The 23,268-nt window shown below is 31.2% G+C and overlaps 3 protein-coding genes across 3 annotated transcripts; 2 read left to right on the forward strand and 1 right to left on the reverse strand.

The window, feature by feature from the left end:
• Nucleotides 1-6: 6 nt before the first annotated feature.
• Nucleotides 7-5,809, forward strand: LOC114167300 (E3 ubiquitin-protein ligase SPL2). The gene is made up of 6 exons (XM_028052355.1): nucleotides 7-473; nucleotides 2,284-2,385; nucleotides 4,205-4,378; nucleotides 4,564-4,685; nucleotides 4,848-4,967; nucleotides 5,184-5,809. The coding sequence occupies exons 1-6, from the start codon at nucleotides 108-110 to the stop codon at nucleotides 5,464-5,466; spliced, it is 1,167 nt and encodes a 388-aa protein (XP_027908156.1). The 5' UTR covers nucleotides 7-107; the 3' UTR covers nucleotides 5,467-5,809.
• Nucleotides 5,810-6,425: 616 nt separating this feature from the next.
• Nucleotides 6,426-8,413, reverse strand: LOC114166202 (nodulation-signaling pathway 1 protein). The gene has a single exon (XM_028050894.1). It carries the CDS (start codon nucleotides 8,319-8,321, stop codon nucleotides 6,687-6,689), a length of 1,635 nt encoding a protein of 544 aa, XP_027906695.1. The 5' UTR covers nucleotides 8,322-8,413; the 3' UTR covers nucleotides 6,426-6,686.
• A 2,585-nt stretch (nucleotides 8,414-10,998) lies between these two features.
• Nucleotides 10,999-14,184, forward strand: LOC114166205 (mitochondrial intermembrane space import and assembly protein 40 homolog). The gene is made up of 4 exons (XM_028050897.1): nucleotides 10,999-11,249; nucleotides 11,354-11,385; nucleotides 11,474-11,599; nucleotides 13,770-14,184. Exons 1-4 carry the CDS (start codon nucleotides 11,150-11,152, stop codon nucleotides 13,947-13,949), a joined length of 438 nt encoding a protein of 145 aa, XP_027906698.1. The 5' UTR covers nucleotides 10,999-11,149; the 3' UTR covers nucleotides 13,950-14,184.
• The last annotated feature ends 9,084 nt before the right edge of the window (nucleotides 14,185-23,268 follow it).

The raw sequence follows: 23,268 nt of genomic DNA on the forward strand, positions 1-23,268 counted from the left end.
CAGGGTGGTTCCTTAACGGTGGATGTTGTAGAAGTTGAAGGACGACGTGGATTTAGTGATATTGCAGAAAACGCAGAGCGTGTGTTGGTGTGAGGAATGAATGATCAATGTCCCATCAGGAGCAAGCCTTAGTGTCCCTTCTCTCCCAACTCGCCCTTTCCTTCGACGGCGCCGTTTTGGGCTTCGCCTTGGCCTACGCCGCCATCCGCACCCTCTTCAAATTCTCCGCCACCTCTGCCGCCCTCCGCAAGCTCCGCCGCGCACCTTACCTCTCTGTTTCCGACCTCCGATCACTCCTCGCCGATACTCCCTCTGACGCCGACTCTACCTCTGACGGTGGTACAATCGTAATTGTTCGCGGCACCGTTGATGCCAAGTCTGCCGTCGATGGCTCCTGGAAAACCCTCAGACCGGGCGTCTTGGTCTCCCGAGAGTCCGGTGATAAAGGCGTCATCCTTCAAAGAACTCAAACGGTAATCTCCTTATTTCTTTCTCGAATTTATTGAGATTAATGTGCGATTGAGCAGAGGGATTTGCATGTTTGTTGAAAATTCGCTGTCGTAGAGAGTTTTATTCGAAATTTTGGGGTGTATGTTAAGTGGCTATTAGTGGTTTTAGAACAGTGGTCGACCTGTAATTTCGTATGCTTTAATTTAGGAAGTGAAAAGTTGAAATCCTGGAGTACCGTCAGCTCACACTTGATTCAGAACAAAAATTCGTGAAGGTGGAAAGTAAAACGGAACTTAGTTTGTTTGTACCTTCAATGTTGGTTGGTTGGTTGAATGTCAATCCGACATTTTCTTTCTTCAACTATCAGTTGCACACTATTAGAGCATGTGTTGTTAAAGAACCAGAATGAACCAAATTGGTAACAATTGAATTGAACTGTAAAATGGACCATGCAACTAAATTGAACTGACTTTGCTTCACTTTGACTGCTTTGAAACGAACAGTCTTGGACTACAATAAACTGATTTTGAAAAAGGAAGTTTAAAGATAGATAACAATGCATATAAGTTTTTTTAATATTAGTTATTTTCACAATAATCAGGCAAAATGCCCTATACATATATAGTGGTTATTAATATTAAACTGTCCATTGTAGAAGTGTTTATTCGTTATGTCTGCAGAAATGACTAGATAATTGGGAGTTTAAAACATCCTATATTAGTTAGTAGAGTTTTCCATCTCCAATAATATGAAATGATGAGACAAGAAGAAAAACTTTTCCTAAAAGTATTCAACTTCCATATTCCAGAATTACTAGTTAATCAGTAACCAAAAAAAGCTATTGAATCAAATGGTTTGTAGTTTAAAACAAAAAATAAGTACAACGGTATTGCATATATCCACATAAAAATAGATTTAATAGAAACACGGCAAAGTAAGTGGGAGAACCAAATAAAAAGTGGTTAATTCATTTGAGCATATTTGTTTATTTTTCTTTACTTGAAATTACACATCATAAGTTGGACACCAGGTCATGAACGAGGGTGCTTTACAAAAATCAGTGGAAATTCTTTGAAACCAACAAGATAAACTACTTGCTTCTAGCTCTGAACTTTTTCTATAACAGTTCACTTCAGTATTAAAACTGCTTTTGAAAGAGTTTAGATTCAATTTATTTTAAAACAGTTTAGTTATTTTGAAGTTAATTTAGTTCGGTTATTAAAGTTAGTTTTAGATTAGTTACTTTTGGACAATCTTACATTTTGGATTGGCATTCGGCACAGTGAAAGGGTTTATCAAGCACATCATCATTGTGTCCTACTTTTCAGAAACGTGAGTCCATCTCTCATAGTTTGTTGGTGTTTAGCGTGGCTCAATGACTTTTCGAACACATGATTACTTCCACCACCTTAACCCAAGCCCTCAGTATGTGTGTATGTATGTATAACTGCACGTCAAACACACTATATGCGTATCCTAAACTACAAAGTTGTTATAATCTAACTGTTATAATTATCTATTATATCAATAATTGCACTTCGTCTTCTAAAGTATGACTTCAGATTGTTACCAAAGAGTTCCCTGTTCAATTTATGGATAGTGTACTTTTTGATGTTTTGGCCATAAGATGTTCTTTGATATTAAGTTTGACATGCCTCCTCTTGTTCTTGATTTATTTATATGAACAACTTTTATGTCTTAAAGGAATAATATCTTTTTCGTTGTTGTAGAAAATATAAATTTAGTTTCAGCTTTAATGTCTTGCAATTTAGTAAGTTATTTGTGAATTAGAGGTCTAATTTATTTATTTGTTTTGTGTTGATTATAATGAAGTGTATATACAATGAATGGAAAGGATTATTTGGATGGACTTCTGATCTTCGGGCCATATTTGCAAGATCTTGGAGACAGCAAGAGTCTACATCTTTAAGGAAGGTAATGGGTGCATAACTTTGTTACATATATTGAGGTTCATAATGTATAGAGAGAATTCTGGTATGATATGGTCAATTGATTTGTATTTCATGAGGTCAAATCTGATACCAGTTGGTATATATAATTGAGTGGGGTTGACAACAACTCTGTATCCTAGTAGATTATTTTATATCCATAATCAATTAGTGGTTTTATTTTATTTTTTTAATTATATATAATATATAGTACTATCTGTTGCTGCAAAAGATTGTGCACCATGGAGATGCTTCAGCTGATCTTGGCCTAGGTTAGTAAAAGCAGCTCAGCATTTCAAACAGGATGCACTTTCAGTTGCAATGTCTGGAACACGAGCTAATGAATAGTAATAAAGGAATTTGATCATAGTTAAATTACTGCAGTTAACAAGTACCAAGTTACTCCACTCCTGTTTTTCAAGCTGCAATGTGAGAGGTTGGAGAGGTAGAGATACAGCTATATCAATTTCCTGCCAGTATGCCCCTATCCCCTGCCCCATAAAAAAAGGATATGAATGCTTTTTAGTTTGCATTTATTTTGTGTTTTGAAACTGATTTTAATGTGAAAAGTCTGTATGTGGATTTTATTAGATGATAGAAAAAAGATAGAAAGTTACCAAAGGAATAAAAAGGAGAATAAAAACAGATGGATAGTTGAACTAGAACATAGTAACAAGAAAAAGTAAACGAAAGAAAAGAAGATAGATTGACAGAAAGAAAGTTATAGCACAGAGGAAGCTGCAAAGAAGCAAGCTTGGCCTGTGGGCTACTAGGATTTGACTGGAAACTGGATGGGCTGAGGTTTGGAAAAAGATTAGCCTCCACTTGATGGTATAATAGTAGGGCATTGATCTGCAATTCTGCTCATATTCAGCCGTGATTTTGGTCAGTATGCATTTGACACGGAGACACAGTGCTGTGAGTTTCTTGTTGGGGCTAGGGGCCAGGACTCTGTGACAACATCTTTTTGACACTATGTTGTTGAGCCTTTCAAGGGAGATTCAACACTAATAAACCATGAGACAACCATATAAGAAACTACCACACAATCTTCTATCTAATACTTTAAAGACAACGCGTTTGTGGGTCTTTTATGTCCTTCAACATTTTTATTTCTACTCAACGCAAGAATCATACTTACACTTAAATTCTTAATAGATGTTGCCGTTGGATACTCTGTATGGATTGATTATGATGTGTCTTTTGGTTTATCTTTTCTTTGTTCCACCTTTGATCTTAATTTGCTTTAATAGCTTGCACATATAATGGGTGAGTTTGTTTGTGCTTATTTTTTGAAATGAGAGTATTTTGAATAAAATAAGTATATTTCTGCTTTCTTTATGTGTTTGTCTAATCTGCTTAGTTAAAAAATTAGCAGCTTTCTATCTGATTCTCAAATAAGTGATTATTAAGAAACGGCTTATTTAAAAAACACTTTAAGTGTAAACAAACTGGCCCATTATATATTCAAATTACAATGCATTGGAGGAAAAAAGAGTTCAAGCTCAAAATTAAAAAAAAAATTGAATATTAATTTACTTTATGTATTGTAATGGTGCTTTACAAAATAAAAAGCATTAAGTTTTGTTTACACTGATACTAGACTCATAATGTTACCAAAATAAGGAGCAAATCATGAAATATATGTATTGAAATATGAAAATCATTCTTTAAGGATCATATAACAATAAAAATAACAACTAAAGTCCTGCCCCACTAAGAAAGAATCATGTAAGATATTGTAAATAGTTTTAGATACAATAGTATGAAATGTATTATAGATATTCTGACTATCTTTGTTGTAGGTGCCTTTTGTTCTAATTGATGTTGGACGGCGACCATCTACTCCTGAGTATGTTGTTGTCAACATGGATGGCTCAAGGCATCCATTGCCTCTGACAACGGTTTATCATAAATTGCAACCAATAAATGCTTCTCCTTATACTTTCTTGCAAGCACTTTTTGGGCATGAATATCCGGTGAGTTGATATTCTCATTACTTATTTGCCGTGGATAGTATAATCATGAGTAATTTTAAAGCTCAATACTTGTACTATTCACTTCAATCAAGTGGTGTTTCACATCTTTGACTATCTCTTTTGAAATTGTTGATTTTTGGTGTATCACATCTGCTGAAATGTTATCATATGTTTCTTTTCTGCAGGTTGGACTGCTAGATGAAGAGAAAATACTTCCATTGGGGAAGGATATCACTGCTGTTGGCCTTGGCAGTTTAAATAATGGAGTTGTTGAAATAAAGTCATGCAAAGATCTACCATATTTTTTGTAAGGCCTAAGATTTTGTTTTGGTGGCGCATTAATATGAGTGATACTGAATTTCGTAGTTTTCCGCTAAAGTTCATTATCTGAGTGCATATATCTCGGTAAATATTCATAAGTGAATTCAGCCTGTGGACGTTCTGCTTATGGTTTTGTTCTCTTTTGTAGATCTGACTTGAGCAAAGATCAGATGATAGTGGATCTTTCCATCAAAACGAAAATTCTGTTTTGGGGTGGTGTTGCTCTCGGTTCAATGTCAGTTGGGATCCTTGGCTATGCAGTTGTGCGGTATGTTGGTTTGACTTATCTGTCCATTTATTATGTTACTTCTGTGAACTGCATTTTGTTAATTATGGTTGACTTTAGAATATTTTGAAACAAATGGATTTTCCTGGTTTGATAATCTGCCTTCATGCGGAAATGATTTGAAATAATACTATTAGTAATTTTGGGTGATTAAAGACATAGTTGTATTGGGGGCAATTACACACTGCTGATTTTCAGGAACTGGAATAAGTGGAAACAGTGGAAGCTACAGAGGCAGCTCCAGCAACAAAGGCAAGCAGTGAGTGATGTTGAACCTCAGGTGGATGATGAGATTGAAGATGTTCCAGATGGACAATTATGTGTTATATGTCTGATGAGGAGAAGGCGTTCTGTCTTCATCCCCTGTGGGCATCTTGTGTGTTGCCAAGGGTGTGCCATATCAGTTGAACGTGAAGTGGCACCTAAATGCCCTGTTTGTCGTCAGGAGATTCGAAATTCAGTGCGGATTTTTGAATCATGATCAGACACCAGCTGAATGTTCTGTTCACTCCTGCGGCAGGAAACTTTAACACCTGCTAATGAGAAGAATGTGCTTTTTGTTTTGATAAGATATGGAATATGGAATTTTTGGGAAAACTTGTCTTGCTCTTGTTTCCTGTGAACTTATGACTTTATCTGGGGTAGATAATTGGACATGGCTTAAATTGTTTGGTCGAGGTTAATTCGTAGCTTCCTCACTTTCTCACTCTGCCAGGTCTTTTTGGGAAACCTTGCAAGATTTTCCAACTAATCCAGTTGCAGTGTACATAAATACTTAATTTTGCCTTACACCTATAGAATGAACTCTGATATGCTCTTGTTCATATCATGCTGCTTTCTAGTTAAAGGTAATCTCACGAGTAAACCTGTAAATCCTACATTAAAAAGTAAAAACTGATGCTGGTATTCAGTCAATTCAGCCTCTTGTTTGTTTGCTGAGCCTCATGCTCTTTTTTTGCATTGACAAATAGGGTTTATTGATTTCAGAAGATGAATTTTTTCTAGTTTTTAAATTTTAAATGTCAGTATAGAAAATAGTAAATTTAAATATTTTAATGAAAATAATTTCTCACATGTTTTTGAAACTTAAAAAGAAAAAGAAAAACGAGATAATATTTTAGTGATTAAAAGTAAAATAAAAATGAAATAAAATGTTTTTCTATTTAAAGCAGGCCCAGAAATAGCAATTGACTTGTATAATCCAGGGGGATTAACAAAGTGTGATTATTATACACAGAGGAACTAATTGTCTATTAGTATCAATTTTTTATTTCAATAGAATTGACTACGAAACTTATTAATCTTTTCATAGCTAATTACAGAAGTAGCTTCATTAAAAATAAACTACTGAGAACTAAAGAAAATTAAAATAAATTTTATTGAAATAAACTACCAAGCCCAAATTTACTATGTAGTTTTTCGTATATCCCATGTGCAATGTTTTTTGGCTTATGATCTAGATCTAACTTCAGATTTATAACTGAAGAACAAACAACAGATGGGAAACTCTGAAACAGCACTATCTTCTTGACAGTTACCAGTCATTGAAAAGCACTGACAAAATAATTTGCATCCTTCTTTGTGTTACAAAAGTTATACAATCAAGAATTTTACATGGTGGAGAAAATTAGCAGTGGAAAATCTTTTCCTCTCTAGAACCTGTTTGATACAAACTTGTATTGAATTCTAAGTCATGAATCATCATGACGTGAATGTTGAGCTCTGATCATTCCCATCCAGCTTCCACAAGGAGCAGAAAGAAACAGGTTGCCCCTTCCACCATAGTCCTACACTTCTATTATCATCTTCAACTTTCATCTCCCAATTACTATCATATTTTCTCAGCAAAGCTCTACCTCCATCTATTGCATCCTCACCAAGTACTTCCCCCACAAACCCGGCCTCTTTCATTCTCTCACACCATTTTTCCTTCCCTTCATTCATCTCTCGCTGGTTTGTCAATGCCTTTGCCGCCTCACCTTCCATCACTCTCCTTTCATCACTGTCACGACCCTTAAACGCTGAGCTTGTTGAGTCCAAAAACCTCCACAAGTACTCCACCCTTCGAGAGAACCCGGTAGCAAAATCCCCACAACAATTGCAGCAACATTCCATGTTGTTATCACTCAGTATCACCCCTTTGGGCTCCATGTTCCTCAGCACTTTCAAAAACTCACTCTTTTCACTCTTTTCATCAGTGCTATTGTGACTTAACTGATGCAACCTAAACTGTGCACAAACAACAAAGATTTCATCTGGGGAGGTGTCAACACTTTGAGCACTCAGTGTATGCAACGGACAATTATCTAGCCTTTTAATCTGCAAATTCACGTTCATTAACTGAGCAAAACCAAGGAGTCTAGATGAGAAGTTGTCACCGGGAGGACCAATAGAAAATGGGGTGTCAATTTCACTGGAAGAAGCAGTGACAACAGTGAGGCGAACCAGTGGAGGAGGTCCACCAGGTCTGCGACTCAAGGCCTCTAGAAACGTTGGCCATTGCATGCCATGAGAGGCTCCAATGTCAAGGATGTGAAGGGTGCGTGAATTGTCATTGTCTTCCCCAAGAACTTGAAGGATGGAAGCATTTGCTATGTTGTTTGGAAAAGAAAACCAAGGACTAACCTCATAGAACTTGAGTAGTGTCTTCTGCAAGAACCGTGGCTCAGTAGATGCAAAAGTCATGGACCCTGAAGAGGTAGATGCTAGAGAAGACGATAAGTGGAGTGTGAGTGCTTTAAGACCATGTGCTGCAAGCCTGTGGTTAGCATCACCCGTAGGTGATGCTAACTCATGGAGAACATACAAGAGGTGTTGCACGCGGCTCAGATTTCCACCAGTTATGGCTGCAGCACAAGGATTGAGCAACTGTTCAGCCCACCTTCCTTCCTTGTTGTTGCAGTTATTTGCCACACCCTTAGCAGTACCTCTCTTGTTCCCACCAGGTTTTCTAACTGTGGTTGTCCCTTCTGCGTCTCCACTATCTGCTTCACTATTCATTGTTTTGCTCTTGATTTTCTTGTACTTGTGGTGGTTCTGTGGTGGTCTGAGACTTGAATCATCAGTAGTGGCACTTCTTTTCTTGGGCAAATCAGAGAGTGGAAGGTTGTTAGAAGCACAAGGCTCAGGGGGTGTTGTGCTAGTTGCAATGTTGGTGGCATTAGGGGAACTGGTATTAGCATCAGTTTGATACTGGCTGCTTATGTCTTGTTCCCACAGTTGGATGTCAGAAGAGTTATATGGTTCGTCCAAGAATGGTGGAAGTGGAAAGAAAGAAACAGAAGCTTCAAACCAGTCTAGACTATGATCTGATGTTGGATTTGGTTCCATGATCATTGTGATGGAAGTGGGTGTTGTGAGATATTGAGCAAAGATTGAAAAGGGTTTTGAAAGCTTAGTAGTGTTGGATGATTGACTAAAGGGATGAGGAGAGGGTATAGGACATATGAACCATAAAGTTTCATTAGTTTTTGGTAAAGAATTTTAAAATAAAGCATGGTGCACTGATGCTTCGTAGTGGTGACAAATGAGGGAATTTTCTAATTGTTTGTGTGCTGTTCGTTTGGAAGATGTGATGTTTTATTGAGGTTTAATATTGGTTGCATAGGCAACTAGGAGACGATAATGTCTCTTCTTTATGTTGGGTGGTTAACTTGTTCCTTTGTATTATATGGCGTTTGAAATCTGCTTACTGTTTAAGATTTAATAAAGGAATTTCAATGAGTTTGTGGATTGTGATAGGATCATCCAAAACTCTGGCCGGCACATAGTGTTTGACTAATTGAAATTTGGTGAAAAGTTTGTATCTGGCAAGGCCTTAGCAACTTTTTGTGCTGTATTTTGTTCTTATTTGTTTTCCCTTTTCAATCATCTTCTGCAATAGTACTTGCTCTTTGTTGCTGATCCTGTTCATAGCATGCAAAGGAAAATGTGTAGTTAAGACTTTGCATCAGAATTTAAGAATTTAAGTTCAGTAAAATCGAGAAAGTTAAGATTCATATATTCATTGTTTTAAAGTTTATAAATTAGAGTTGGTATCAATATCTTGTATATCATGCTCGGTTAAAATTTAGGGTTAAATATGTTTTTGTCCCTTAATTTTTAGAAAAAATTAAAATTAGTCTATCTTTAAAATTTTGATCTAATTTAGTTCCTCAAATTTAGATATATGTGAATTTAGTTCTTTTAATCCAATGTTGTTAAGTTTATTTGACCTTTCGAACACGTTTCATGATAGTTTTTGAGTTGTTTACACCATTTGACATAATTTCACTTCAATATTAGTTGAATGTTAGCTAAGAAATGTATTTGAAATGTCAAACAAACTTAACAAAATTTGGTTAAAAAAACTAAATTCACACATTTCTAGAATTGGAAGATTGAATTAGGTTCAAATTTCAAAAATAAACTAATTCTAATTTTCACGAAGAATGGAGGGAACAAAACATATTTAACTCTAAAATTTATTATATCATATGTATTACCAGAAATAAAATAAAAATTCATCTTACATGTAGCTGCAGTACATCTGTGAATGTAGTTTGGTAGCTAAAAGGTATCAGATATGAACATAAAAAATATTAATTATTCCCTAAAACGACGATTAGGCGTAAATAACAAGAACCTGATGCCGTGTTAAAAGTAACATCCTAAATAAAAATAAAGTGTGCATTTAAAAATACTACAATGAGACAAATCCTTTTCACTAATGCGATTAAGGAAGCAAAATAATACTTACATGGAAAGTTAATAGTTATTTAAATATTCACATAGACAATAGTAGATTAAGGACCTCGAGTCAAATTTGGACAATTTAATGAATTCATTAAAATCTGTAAGAACTATTATTATCATAGGATAAGTGTACAAACAGGTATTAGAATCCTATGAAATTTAAATTTCTAAGATTAAATAAAGGGTTAAATATGTTTTTGGTTCCTCAATTTTCAGTGAAATTTAGAATTAGTCTATTATTTAAAAATGTGTAGATTTAGTCTTTTTAATCAAGTTTGGTTAAGTTTATTTGAAGTTTCAAACGCTTTTTATGATAATATTTGAATTGTTTATATCATTTGATCCATTTTCGTTTAAATATTAACTCAAATACTATCATAAAATGCGCTTGAAACTTAGATAAATTTAACAAAATTTGGTTAAAATGACTAAATCCATACATTATTAAAGATGAATGACTAAATTGATCAAAATTTTTGAAAAAAAATTAATTTCAAGTTTTACTGAAACTTGAGAAACTAAAAACATATTTAACCCTTAAATAAATTACGCATCTTACAAATCTTCTATTGGAAATGGATTCATTAAATAATGTTTTGCTTTGAACTTATTTATGAATTGAAAATTTTTTATTACAAACGTGTATCACGCGTTTCCTAGAAGCACTTTTTATAGGTTTCTCTAAATTTTACCCTGCTCCCCGTTGCTTTACCTACATTCCACAATTTAATATTTTACTGGGTTAATCATATATTATGTTGATATATGATATTAAAATATATTATAACATAATCAAATTAATGAGATTTAGTCGTATATTTTATTAATACATGATAATTATACCAACAAATATATTTTAAAATACTATTTAAGCACTTTTAGTTTAATAATACTGAATTACTGAATGAACTCCTGTTGGATCCTGCTATATTTATTGGGTGAGGTATGTCCTATTTTTATTTCTTAAGTTCTTTATGTGATTATTATGATTTTGCTCTCTCATGAACTAAAGATAAACTATTTATAGTTAGATGTTAATTTTTAAAATGTTAATATTATATGAAAAATAATTTTTTATTATTAAATTTTGACTATTTTTTTTTACGATTTTTGATATTTTTGAATAATTTTTTAACTTTTTATTTTTAATATTTTAAAATTATTTAAAAAATAACGCATCATATTATAAAATAAAATTGTTAAAATTTAATAGCGAAAATATTGCGGTAATTATTATACTGGTGCAGTGTCATAGAAGAACTAAAAGTAATTACTAAGGGTCATAATTACGTTTATACAGATGCAATCTCAGAATTTCACTTTCCGTGAAGACAGGAGATACCAATTCAGAATTTGCTTCAGAGTTTGAATTTTTAACGCACCAGAAAACCAGAAGTTCAGAATTGGGGACTCAGAAATCAGGATTCACAATGGGTCAAATTGAAAGCGCAGAAGCTGCGGCGGAGACTCAAACCACCATCACCACCAGGGACACTTCCAAACCCACTTCCCTGGAATCGGCACTCGCAGGTTGTTTTTCCGTGTTTCATTCCTCACGTACTTCAATTGTTTGTCTAAATGTGCGGCTGAAACGAAATCTCAGTTTGTGTCGTGTTTTTCTTTTATCATTGCAGAAGCTGCGGAATATGGAAGTCAACATACTGAGGTTTGCACCAACTTGCTTCAGTCTTTTGCTTTCAACTGGGAAATTGAGTGAATGAGTGAAAACATTTGAAAAACTCTGGAATTTTCAGTCTGTTGAGGCAATGGCTCAGAAAGCTCTCGAATGCCCCTGCATTTCTGATTTGCGAACTGGTTCCTGTGGCTCTCAGTTCTCGGAGGCATTTCTATGTTTCCTCAAGAGTACCTCTGAAGAAAAGGTATATCTCACTTCATAATTCACTTTCATTACTCTTAGTGATTACATAGTGTAGCTTCTGAAGCAAGCTGTAGCTACAATTACAAGTGTGATTAAGCTGGTTTAGCCGTTTGTAGATCACAACTTCAGCTATGTCTACCTTGATCAGACTTTTTAGCGTAACCTGTTCGATATTACATTAGTGAACTGCAACGTGTGTTCTTCTTTCAACTATTTGTAGTTTTTGGAGATTTCTTATTGACTTGAGTGAAAGATAAAGCTAGCTCTATAAAGAGAGGTTTGAATAGAGCTTTAACAATGATTCAGAAAACTTTTTGCAGAACAGTCCATTATACATTGTAAGGGGGTCATCTGATTTTGTATAAAATGCATTCAAAATGTTTTCATTACCTTACTGTCAAGAGCAAGTCCTGACGTTTATAGATAGCAGCATGAATGCATAAATTTTATACTAGTTCATTTCAAACTTGAGCTATGTCTAATTATCCTTTGCAAATTGCAATGTGTTCCACTCATCAATAAATATTGCAAGTATTTTTATTACTACTTCTGCCTTACAACAAATACATAAAGTCATTATTGACGAAACACTTTCCCGGTTAATATACACAAAGCTCTTCAGGCTATATGCAAATCTTTCCCTGCGATTAAGCCCGAGACACAAAGCCTTTCCACGCCATGTACCTAAAGCCTTTCCAGGTTAAGTATACAAAATCTCTCCAAGCTATACAATATAAGTTATTTGATACAAGGTTCACACCCAAAAGAGTGGATATCAAATAAAAGTTTTTTGTTCTAGCGATATAATTAGTGAAGGATATTCAAAGAATATTCACTCTCTAAGTTATTTAGAAGATGAACTATATCTAAACACTCAGAAGCATTTCTAATTTTGTCACAAGCACGTAAAAATCACTTGTATTTTGGATACTTCACCTTTATTGCATGGGAAAGCTTCCTTTTTATAACGTCTAGAAATGAGCATTGCAGGTTGCATGTTTTTGAGGATCTTCTATTAAAGCTTTATCAAAAGGTCATGACTTTATGCTAACATCTTTTACTATTGTAGTACAAAGAGATGTGTAAGACACATTCTTTATCTATGTAAGGTTTCAGTTTTTGCTGACAATGCCATGTTAAGCATGTGCATATTATGAATCTTATTTGAAAGACATTCTTGGTCAAATTTGTAGTCATGTACTACAATGTCTAATTCTTCTTGACTTTCGTCTTGAACACTTCTTCATCTAGTGTTTGTTTGTCGTCTTAGGCTTTCTTAAGAATCTTCTAGACTTGTACACTTTGTCTTGCTGAACTTGTGTTTGGTGCTTCTACAAGTCTTTATTTGGTCTTGTGTACATGCATTATCAATACTTGCATTTTGCACTATGCCAGTTACGTCTTATCTTCATAGGACTTGCATCTAGAGCTTTAAGCTCGTCTGTGTCTTATCAACATATTGACATTTTGATCATACTTTAAGATACATCCTTTTAGCATATTGCATGTCGTCTAATACCTTTTTCACAGCAAATACATTAGATGTACGGATTAATTCAATTGTTATGATTAAAACATGAGTGTCTTAGACATAACTTTAAGATTAAGGCCTACGTCTTACGTAACTAAATTTGTCTATGCCATAATATAGAGATATGACTAATATAATATATAAGTGAATATAAACTTATTTTATAAATTAGTTATATGAAGTTGAATAAGAATGTACCCACTTTCTAAGTTGTTGTGAGAGTCTATCCCAGATCAATTAAAAATGGTCAGTCATCAAGTTATGTATATACCAAACACAACAGTACTAGGCGTGAGGTATGTTCCAACCTAACGTCAATTAGAAATATGACTGCATTATATAGTATATAAACAAGTATAAATCTCATTTTACAAATTGGTTTTATGGGATTGAGTTAATCTTAAATTTAGTCTTTTACATCCTTAAAACCTATCTATGAAGATTATACGTGCTCTTTCAACTGAATGTTTTTGTGATTAAGAATTCAGTGTAACGTGCAAGTCTGTATTACTGAAAGGTCTCATATACTCTGTAATAGTAATCAACAATTACTATGGGCACATATAAAGTATTATATTTTGAATCTTGATTTCTGTATTATTGTATGGGTTGCTATGTGAAATTTGCTCCATATATGTAGGGCTCGGACTGTGTACATCCGTTTATTGCTCTGCAGAGCTGCATCAAGGCTAATCCAGATGCCTTCTCTAAGGACATTTTAGGCGAAGAAGAAAGCAATGAGTTGGGGCCAGTCGTAAAATATGAAATACTTCCTCCCAGATGGGCTAAGGAATCTGGAAGACCAAAGTCCAATCTTTAAGGGAAAAGTTGGACTCGCGTTGGGCAACTACTTGGAGAAGGTTGTGTTAAAATTGAATTCGTATTAGTGTTGCCTGCTTAGAAAAGTGACATGATGTATCTCTTTCTCAAAATGCTTCATCTCGTGCAATGACTTTTATACCACAAAAATACTATTTATTTTCTACATAGTTTTGGAAATACTCTCAAATGCATGCATCTTTCTTTCTGTCAACTAGAAAAACCTTTAAAAGAGAGCCCCTTTCTGTTTCTAGAAAATACATCTGTATGCATACTACCAAATTTTAAACTAATCCCTCCTTTTGTTCTGTTTAAACTTTAAAATAAGAGGAACTTAAGTTATTTTTGTCTTTTACTTTCTAGTTTTAAGGGAGAAGAACCAAACTACTTAAGAGTCGATGTCTCAGCTTCACTCGTCAGAATCTTTCCTAGGTTACTTTTTAAGACGTGATCAACTAATTTGGATAGAAGATCTACTAAAAGTGAGATTGCCCTTAATCTGAGAAATAATTGAGAGAAAAGGTGTGCTAATTGTCCTTAATGTTGTGAGGAAGTAAGAGTATTTGTATTATCTATGTTTGAATTTTAATAGAGTAGATTACGACTCCGAATGAGGAGCGGATACATCTTTACTTGTTGCATAAAAACAATAGTTCATCTTTTGTATTACGATTTGTTTTCGTTAAGGTAGTAATCGTGTATATCAACACTTCAAAAGTAACAATGCAATTATTCCGTAATGCACAGAAATTGGTCCATGAATTGTTTATAATGCATTGTGATAGTTATATATATTTCATATAGGTTATGGTCATGGTCATGACATAGTTATGGTTATTGAGAGATTGTGGTTCTATATGGTTATATGACATTAGTCTTACACATATAAGACCTTAGACATCACTTTTACACCAAAACCTTAAGGCAATGTTGTTATGGGCCTTTATTCTTATATAGTGTTTAACTTTGTCTTTTTTATCCAATGTGGGACTTTGACTCACACTTGGACTATTCCTAACACATTGACCATGTGAATTAACGTTGTTCCAAAATAACAATGCAATTTTTTGAGAATACAGAAATCTAAGTGTTCTAGTTTGGGAAGAGCATGGACATCCTTCATAATGTCGCAAATAAAAAGCCTGACCTTATTCTGAAACTTCAAAAGTTTGGAATGCTTGGGAAAGGCATCAAGCAACAAGATAACTAATTAATTTACCAATACCATCAGCATTTTTCATCTGCTTCGTTATGATGCACAGAGCAAAAATGTCTGCAATAATGAATTTTTATTTGTTTTCAATTCTTGTAGAAAAAGCAATATAAATAAATTAAATGCTACTAGTGGTGTCTTTATTACGTAGTTAATTAAGTTTGAATTTTGGTTAATATCCACTTGATCACTATATTACCTTATAAAAAGGAAATTTTATGTGTCAAAGAAATTAAATGCCTCCTACTAATTACTTAGCAGAATTTTATTTTATTTTTTCACAAATTAATTATAAATAAAAATTTACACTAGAAACAAAAAAAATATTTTTACAAGATCTTACTTTATTTTATAAAATACCTCCATTTTATTAAATATACTTATTTTAAAATTTAATTGCAATTCTAATGATAATAATATTATTCACCTTAACCTAATATAACAATTTAATATACACTACTAAAAATTATCACATTACATGTGATTTTTTTTTGTAAATTTGTTAAAAAAATTTTGCAAGAAAAGATTCTTTTGTTATTTTTTCTAAGAATTTTAATTGGCAGGTAATTTCTTTGTGAGTAATTATTTCTTTCAAAATTATAAAATTTGCAAGTGTTTCCTACAAAATTTGTTATACAAAATATTTTACAAAAAAAATTGGCAGTAATTTCTTGCAATTTTTTTTTCATAAATTTTTTTAAAGTATTTTCTAAAAAAAAAAAGTCAAAACAAAATTAACAGAAAATATGAATTTTTTAGTAGTGATAATGATATCAGTTTAATGAAATTATTAACATTTGTAATATTTATCTATATTTTAATTATTTTTTAATAATATAAAGTTTAATACTTTAAAATATTGATTAGTTTTTGTATACATAATTATACAATAAATAATAGAACATATTATATTCATTAATTCTTAAAGTAATAAATGTTTCAATATAGTTATGTTATTTAGGATGTACGGTAAATAGAAATCAAAGCAGTACATTTAAAAATGAATGGAATAAATATATGTTTTATTATTTATTGTGTAATAATTTATAAACATTTTAAAGAATTAAAATTAATATTATTAAAAAAAATAGATTTGAGATTGTTAAAATGTTATTAAAAAATAAATAAATATTATAAAATGTAATAATTATAATAAATTAAAGTAATATTTTCCTTAAAAGTAAATTTTTTTGTAAAGTATTCGTTTATAATTAAGAACAAATTTCACAATATTTTTTTTATATGAAAAAAATTATTAAATATGATTTTTTGAACAAGAAAATTAACTTCATTTATTTGTTTAATTAATCTTAATAGTCAACTTAAAATAAAATAAATTAAAATGAAGAATAAATAATTGTACTCATCGGAGGGAAGTGTCCTACTCGTATTTATATGTTATAATTAAAACATATAAATATAGTGTTAGTCTTAGTTGAATTTGTGATAATTATAGAGATAGCAAACAAATTTATGGATATGGATACCAGAAATTCATGTATTTAATCGGTACGAGAACGTGTAATATTTAATTTTTTAATTGGGTATGTGGTGAGGAACGATATGTATATACTTTTCTCATCTACTTTCTTATATCTTGATCATCATTTTGTTCTATTTAAATTATTAAAATACTTATAATTTTTTTAATAACTTAATATATATATATATATATATATATATATAATAATAATAATAACTTAATATATATATATATATATATATATATATATATATATATATATAAACACTATCAGATCTTAGATGTGACATAGAATAGCCATAACTTTTCTAAATTTTTTTTATATGTATTTTAAAATTACTTTTATATATTAATATATCATTTATATTAATTTTTTTTAAACTTCATGCATGGTTTTTCTTTTTTTTCTTTCTTATGTATCTTCACTTTTTTTTATCTTTCCCTTTTCATTTTAATTTTCATTTTCAATCTCTCTTTATTTTTAAAATAAAATTGTATCAAGATGAAATTGAAAAGTTAAAAAACATTTTTATCGACCAATCTTTTTTTTTTAATAAATTCGTTTTATACTTTTTTTTATAAAACAATTTGTTTTCTTCTTGTATATGATAAATTTTTTTTTTCTAGGTTTAATTATGCCTTTGGTCCCCATTTTGGAGTCAAAATCTCAAAATGGTACCCATATTTTTAAAAGTCTCAAAATGGTCCCCTTTTTTGTTGAAACGTCTCACGTTTGCCCTTGCCGTTAAGTCAAGGTTGACGCCGTTAGAGGGAGTGCCACGTGTCAGTTCCTCGATTTTTTTAATTTTTTTATTAATTTTTTTTTATTTTTTTTTTTATTTTTGATTTTTATTTTGAATTTTTTTAAAAAAATCAAAAAATTGCCACGTGTCAAGTTGTCATCGTGCCACGTGGCAGTGACAGTGACACGTGGCGTAATACTGACACGTGTCATTTTGTTAGTCTCAATTTGGTCCCTTTATTTTAATTTGTCTCAATTTAGTCCCAATTTTTGTAAAAATTAGCAATTTTGTCCCCCTTCAAATTGAAACAAAATTTAATTTTATATAAATGTTATACAAATATTTTTATTAAATTTGATATTTGTATTCAAATTGATATTTTTATTAGGTTAAAATACTCCGTTGGTCCTCGTTTTTGTTGCAGAATCTCAATTTGGTCCTCGTATTTTTATTAGTCTCAATTAGGTCCTCATTTTTGTAAATTAGTATCAATTAGGTCCTTTCCGTTAGTAGAGAACTAACACCGTTAAGTAGGTGCCACATGTCAACTCCTCGTTTTTTTGAATTGTTTAATTTTTTTTAATTTTTTTTTAATTTTTTTTTTAATTTTTTTTTAATTTTTTAATTTTTTTTAATTTTTTTTAATTTTTTTTTAAAAATATTTATGCCACGTGTCACTTCTGTGATGTGCCACGTGTCAATCTAATATGGTGACACGTGTCAAATTAATGTATAAATCTCAATTTGGTCCTCATATTTGTTAAATTGATTTGATTTGAGTCCCAACTTTTTTAAAAAAATTTCAATTTCGGACAATCCAAATTTAGACCAAATTTTACTTTTATATAATGTTATGATTATTTTTATTAAAATTGATATTTTTATTAAATATTTTAATAATATTAATTATATTTAATATTAAAATTTTAAATATATTTATTTTAATTTTTTATAAAATTATTTTAAAATTTTAAATTTGAATTTATAAAATTGTTATTTTTAAGCCAACTCTAAAATATTGTTGATATTGAATATTATACAAATATTTCGAATATAAATTTATTAATTTATATATTTATAATTTTAAAATAAAATTTAAATAAAGTTTAATGTAAAATATAAATTTAAATAAATTAAATGTTGTTAAAAATATGTAATAGAAATATCACTTGTAATAAAAGTATCATCATTACATTTATAAAAAAATTAAATTTGTTCTAAATTTGGAGCATATGAAATTAAAATTATTTTAAAAAAATTTGGGACTGAAATCAAATCAAATTAACAAATATGAGGACCAAATTGAGATTCATACATTAATTTGACACGTGTCACCATATTAGATTGACACGTGGCACATTACAGAAGTGACACGTGGCATAAATATTTTTAAAAAAAATTTTAAAAAAATTTAAAAAAAAAATTTAAAAATTTAAAAAAAGTAAAAAAAATTCAAAAAAATGAGAAGCTGACACGTGGCACCTACTTAACGGTGTTAGTTCTCTACTAACGGAAAGGACCTAATTGATACTAATTTACAAAAATGAGGACCTAATTGAGACTAATAAAAATACGAGGACCAAATTGAGATTCTGCAACAAAAACGAGGACCAATGGAGTATTTTAACCTTTTTATTATATATTTTTAACAAAGCTAAGTTTAGTTAAAATTATGTTTCACATTCAACTTTACTTAAAATTGTTTTAAAATTTTAAATTTATATGTGTTTTATTGTAACATTAACTAGGTAATTTATGAATTTTTTTCTATGAACATTATTTTCTATTAACAACTTTTAAATCATTTTAAATAAAGTTCAATGTAAAATATTAATTAAATGAACGTAATTTGGTTAAAAATATTTACTTGAAATATCAATTTTGATGGAAATATTTGTGTACATTTATACATAAATTAAATTTGATTTCAATTTGGAGAGGGACAAAATTGCTCCTTTTTACAAAAATTGGGACTAAATTGAGACAAATTAAAATAAAGGGACCAAATTGAGACTAAGGAAATGACACGTGGCGTAATATTGACACGTGTCACTATCACTGCCACGTGGCACGATGACAGCTTGACACGTGGCAATTTTTTTAATCTTTTTAAAAAAATTCAAAAAAAAATAAAAAATAAAAAAAAATTCAAAAAAATAATAATAAAAAAATTCAAAAAATCGAGGAACTGACACGTGGCACTCCCTCTAACGGTGTCAACTTTGACTTAACGGCAAGGGCAAACGTGAGACGTTTCAACAAAAAAGGGGACTATTTTGAGACTTTTAAAAATATGGGTACCATTTTGAGATTTTGACTCCAAAATGGGGATCAAAGGCATAATTAAACCTTTTTTCTAAATACATGAGTAGAAATAAATTTATATTAGAAAAAACTATAATAAGAAGTAAAAGAATTGATTATTTGCTTTACAAGAGAAAGGTTTTGCTGGACATGAAAAAAATGCATCTACATTAAACAAACCTTACAAATTTTATGTGAATCCAATAATTAAAGACAATGAAAAATAACTTTCTAAAATTTTTATAGTCAGATATAATAAATTTGAAAAAAATATAACCTATATATATATATATATATATATATATATATATATATATATATATAATCTTATATTTTAGTATTATAATCCTTCTCTTTCTTTCTTTATTTTCGTTACATACATTTTCATGTCTCTTCTTCTAATTGTTCAGTATGTTATATATCCATATAATTCACTCACATATTAATGGTAAATTTTCTCTTATCATAATCTTCTATCGTTATGATCAAAATAATGTATTATTAACTATAATCATTCAAATAGTTTTTCTCAATCTCACATTTGAATATTTTTATCTTTTTTAATATTTTTATTTATTATTTTTTTTACATAAAAATACTTAACTCTCAATCTCAAATGTTCAATCACATAAATATTTCATTTAATACGTAATATAAAACTTATTTTTTTATTCTTTCTGATCCTTAATTTTAGTTTGATATGAAGAATTTGTTGTTTTTAAAACAATTTTCATTGTCTCATGAATATTCCACTACTTTGATGTCTAAAAAGTTTTTTTTTTAGATTTTGAAGGTACTTTTCATCTATACATTTGTTTTTTTTACAATTTGATCGAATGATGTATCAAAATGTTTTTAAAACCCACATTTAATTATTTTTACTCATTTTAAATATTTTTATTTGTTGTTTATTTTTATCATGTAAAATATTGTTTTAATGATTTTGTATATAATTATTTTTATTTTTTAGTTTATTTCATAAGTGTAATTTTATAACCGTAACTGTATAAAAATATTTTATTTACTATAATATAATAACTAAATGTCAATGTTAATGAATTTTGTTTATTATTATCCAATATAGATTGGAGTTTAAAAAATTAAATATTTATCCCAAATTTTAAATTATTAGTTTAATATTTATTTTTTGTATAATTTTATTTAATTGGTATATTATAATTTTTATTAGTGAATAAAAAAAATAATTCAAATTTTGAGAAAAGAAGTAAAGGAACATTTTAAATATCTTTAACTTGGACCGTTGTTTTCTTGTTATAATTGTTTTAAAATATTTTTTATTTTTACCAACTTTGTTTGATTGACGTGTGAAAACTTAATAAATGTTTTGATTTTCAGAAAATTTAAAATTTAGTACCTTAATTTGAAATATATACATTTATAATTTATTTTTAAATATTTTATATTAAAAAAATAAGAATACATTTGTTTGATATAAAATATTTGGTAAATTAGTTTATTTTTGCTGTGAATTTTTTCATGAAAAAATAATTAATTGATATGTAAATAACAAAAACATATTTACAGACATTATGATGGGGAAAACAACAACAAACAATATACCAGAGAATGCAGCGGATATAATTTCCCCTAACTTGCAAGAATCTATGAGGAGCAATAATCAAAGAGCAGCAATAATAAATCACCAAAAGCACAAATAAAGGCACCAAGATTTTTAACGTGGAAAACCCCTCAAATCAAGGGTAAAAACCACGAGTCGTCCAGACCAAAGAAATAGCTCCACTATGATCAACAAGAGTACAAAAGAGTCTCAATCAATAGCACAAATTAGTGCCAACACCCAACCAAATAACAAAGCAACAAAGCTTTCAAATAGAGAAGAACAAGAGAGGAAAACCTCTACAAATCACTGCTGCAGTGCGAAATTAATATCTCCCAACTCAGACCTCGTATCAAAGATCCGACCGGTCAGAATGAAGATCAATGAGTTCCGAACCTGCTGTAAAAATTCAGCCCGATCCAACGGTGAACGAATCCGCAGCGCCGAATTTACTGCGACAGCTCTATGAAAAACGTGAACAGAATTTTCCCTCTACCTCTTCCTCTATGTGTTAGGGCTTTCAGTGTATTCTGACTCTATTGTTCTGCCTCTCTCTTTATTTTATAGCCTCCTCTCCACTAGGTTTAAGTGAGACATGGGCTTCTCAAATTTTGGGCCTTTTCTCCACATAGGAAGGGAGCCCAATACCCAACAAATCTCCCCCTCACAACTATGTGGAGATAACCGCCAAACCAGCGATCTCACAACAAACTTCAAACTTTCCTCTTGGCAATGCTTTAGTCATCATATCAGCACCATTATCATCTGTATGAACCTTTTTCAACTCCAACAACTTAGCATCCAAAGCATCACGTATCCAATGATACCTCACATCAATATGTTTGGATCTAGAATGAAAAGTTGGATTCTTACCAAGATGGATAGCACTTTGGCTATCAACGAACAATGAATAGTTATCTTGCCTAAAACCAAGCTCCTGCAAGAATTTCTTCAACCATAATAACTCCTTGCATGCTTCAGTAATAGCAATGAACTTTGTCTCTTCAAAACACTCAGGTTTTCCACCGTCAGTCAAGGTTATGTATTCATCACAAGAATACCTTGTAGAAGGTTGTTTCTGTCTATTAGACCTCCTGAGTTGGAGTTGAGGTGATTCAGGTATATCACCAAGATCGTCATCATCATCATGTTCCTCTTGAGCATCACCAATTGGAACCTCTACTCCACTTCCAAACTGTTGATCATCAACATCACCATGTTGCTCATTGTCTTGAGCTTCCGTTTCAACATTCTCCAAATTGTGAGCGGACAACCTCATCGGATTTCCATCAGTGAGATTACTGTCTTTCTCGGGTGTGGTCTTCTCCACCTTATCAATGTCTTCAATGGTCTGGTCTTCCATGAATTGTACATCACGGCTTCTAACAAGCTTCTTCTCAACAGGATCATAAAACCTGTAGCCAAATTCATCCTCACCATAGCCAATAAAGATACATTGCCTTGTCTTTTTATCTAACTTGGATCTTTCATCCTTAGGAACATGAACAAATGCCCTGCAACCAAAGACACGCAAATGATCATAGCTAACATTCTTACCAAACCAAATTTTGTCTGGCACCTCAGTATTCAAAGCAACTGCGGGACTGAGATTAATGACATGCACAGCTGCAAGCAATGCCTCTCCCCAAAAGTGCTTAGGCAACTTTGCTTCCGAAAGCATACATGTAACCCTTTCAACCAAGGTCCTGTTCATCCTCTCCGCTAGACCATTCAACTGAGGAGTTTTAGGAGGAGTCTTCTCGTGTCTAATACCATGCTGCCTGCAATAAACATCAAAAGGTCCACGGTACTCACCACCATTATCACTACGGATGCATTTCAGCTTCTTGCCTGATTGCCTCTCAACCATAGCATGAAATTTCTTGAACTTTTCAAGTACTTGACCTTTCCGCTGAAGAGCATAGACCCATAGCTTCCTGGAACAATCATCAATAAAAGTAACAAAGTAAAGTGCACCACTAAATGACTTTACCTTTA

This window comes from Vigna unguiculata, chromosome 10 (assembly GCF_004118075.2).
Source record: "Vigna unguiculata cultivar IT97K-499-35 chromosome 10, ASM411807v1, whole genome shotgun sequence".
Taxonomy (NCBI): domain Eukaryota; kingdom Viridiplantae; phylum Streptophyta; class Magnoliopsida; order Fabales; family Fabaceae; genus Vigna; species Vigna unguiculata.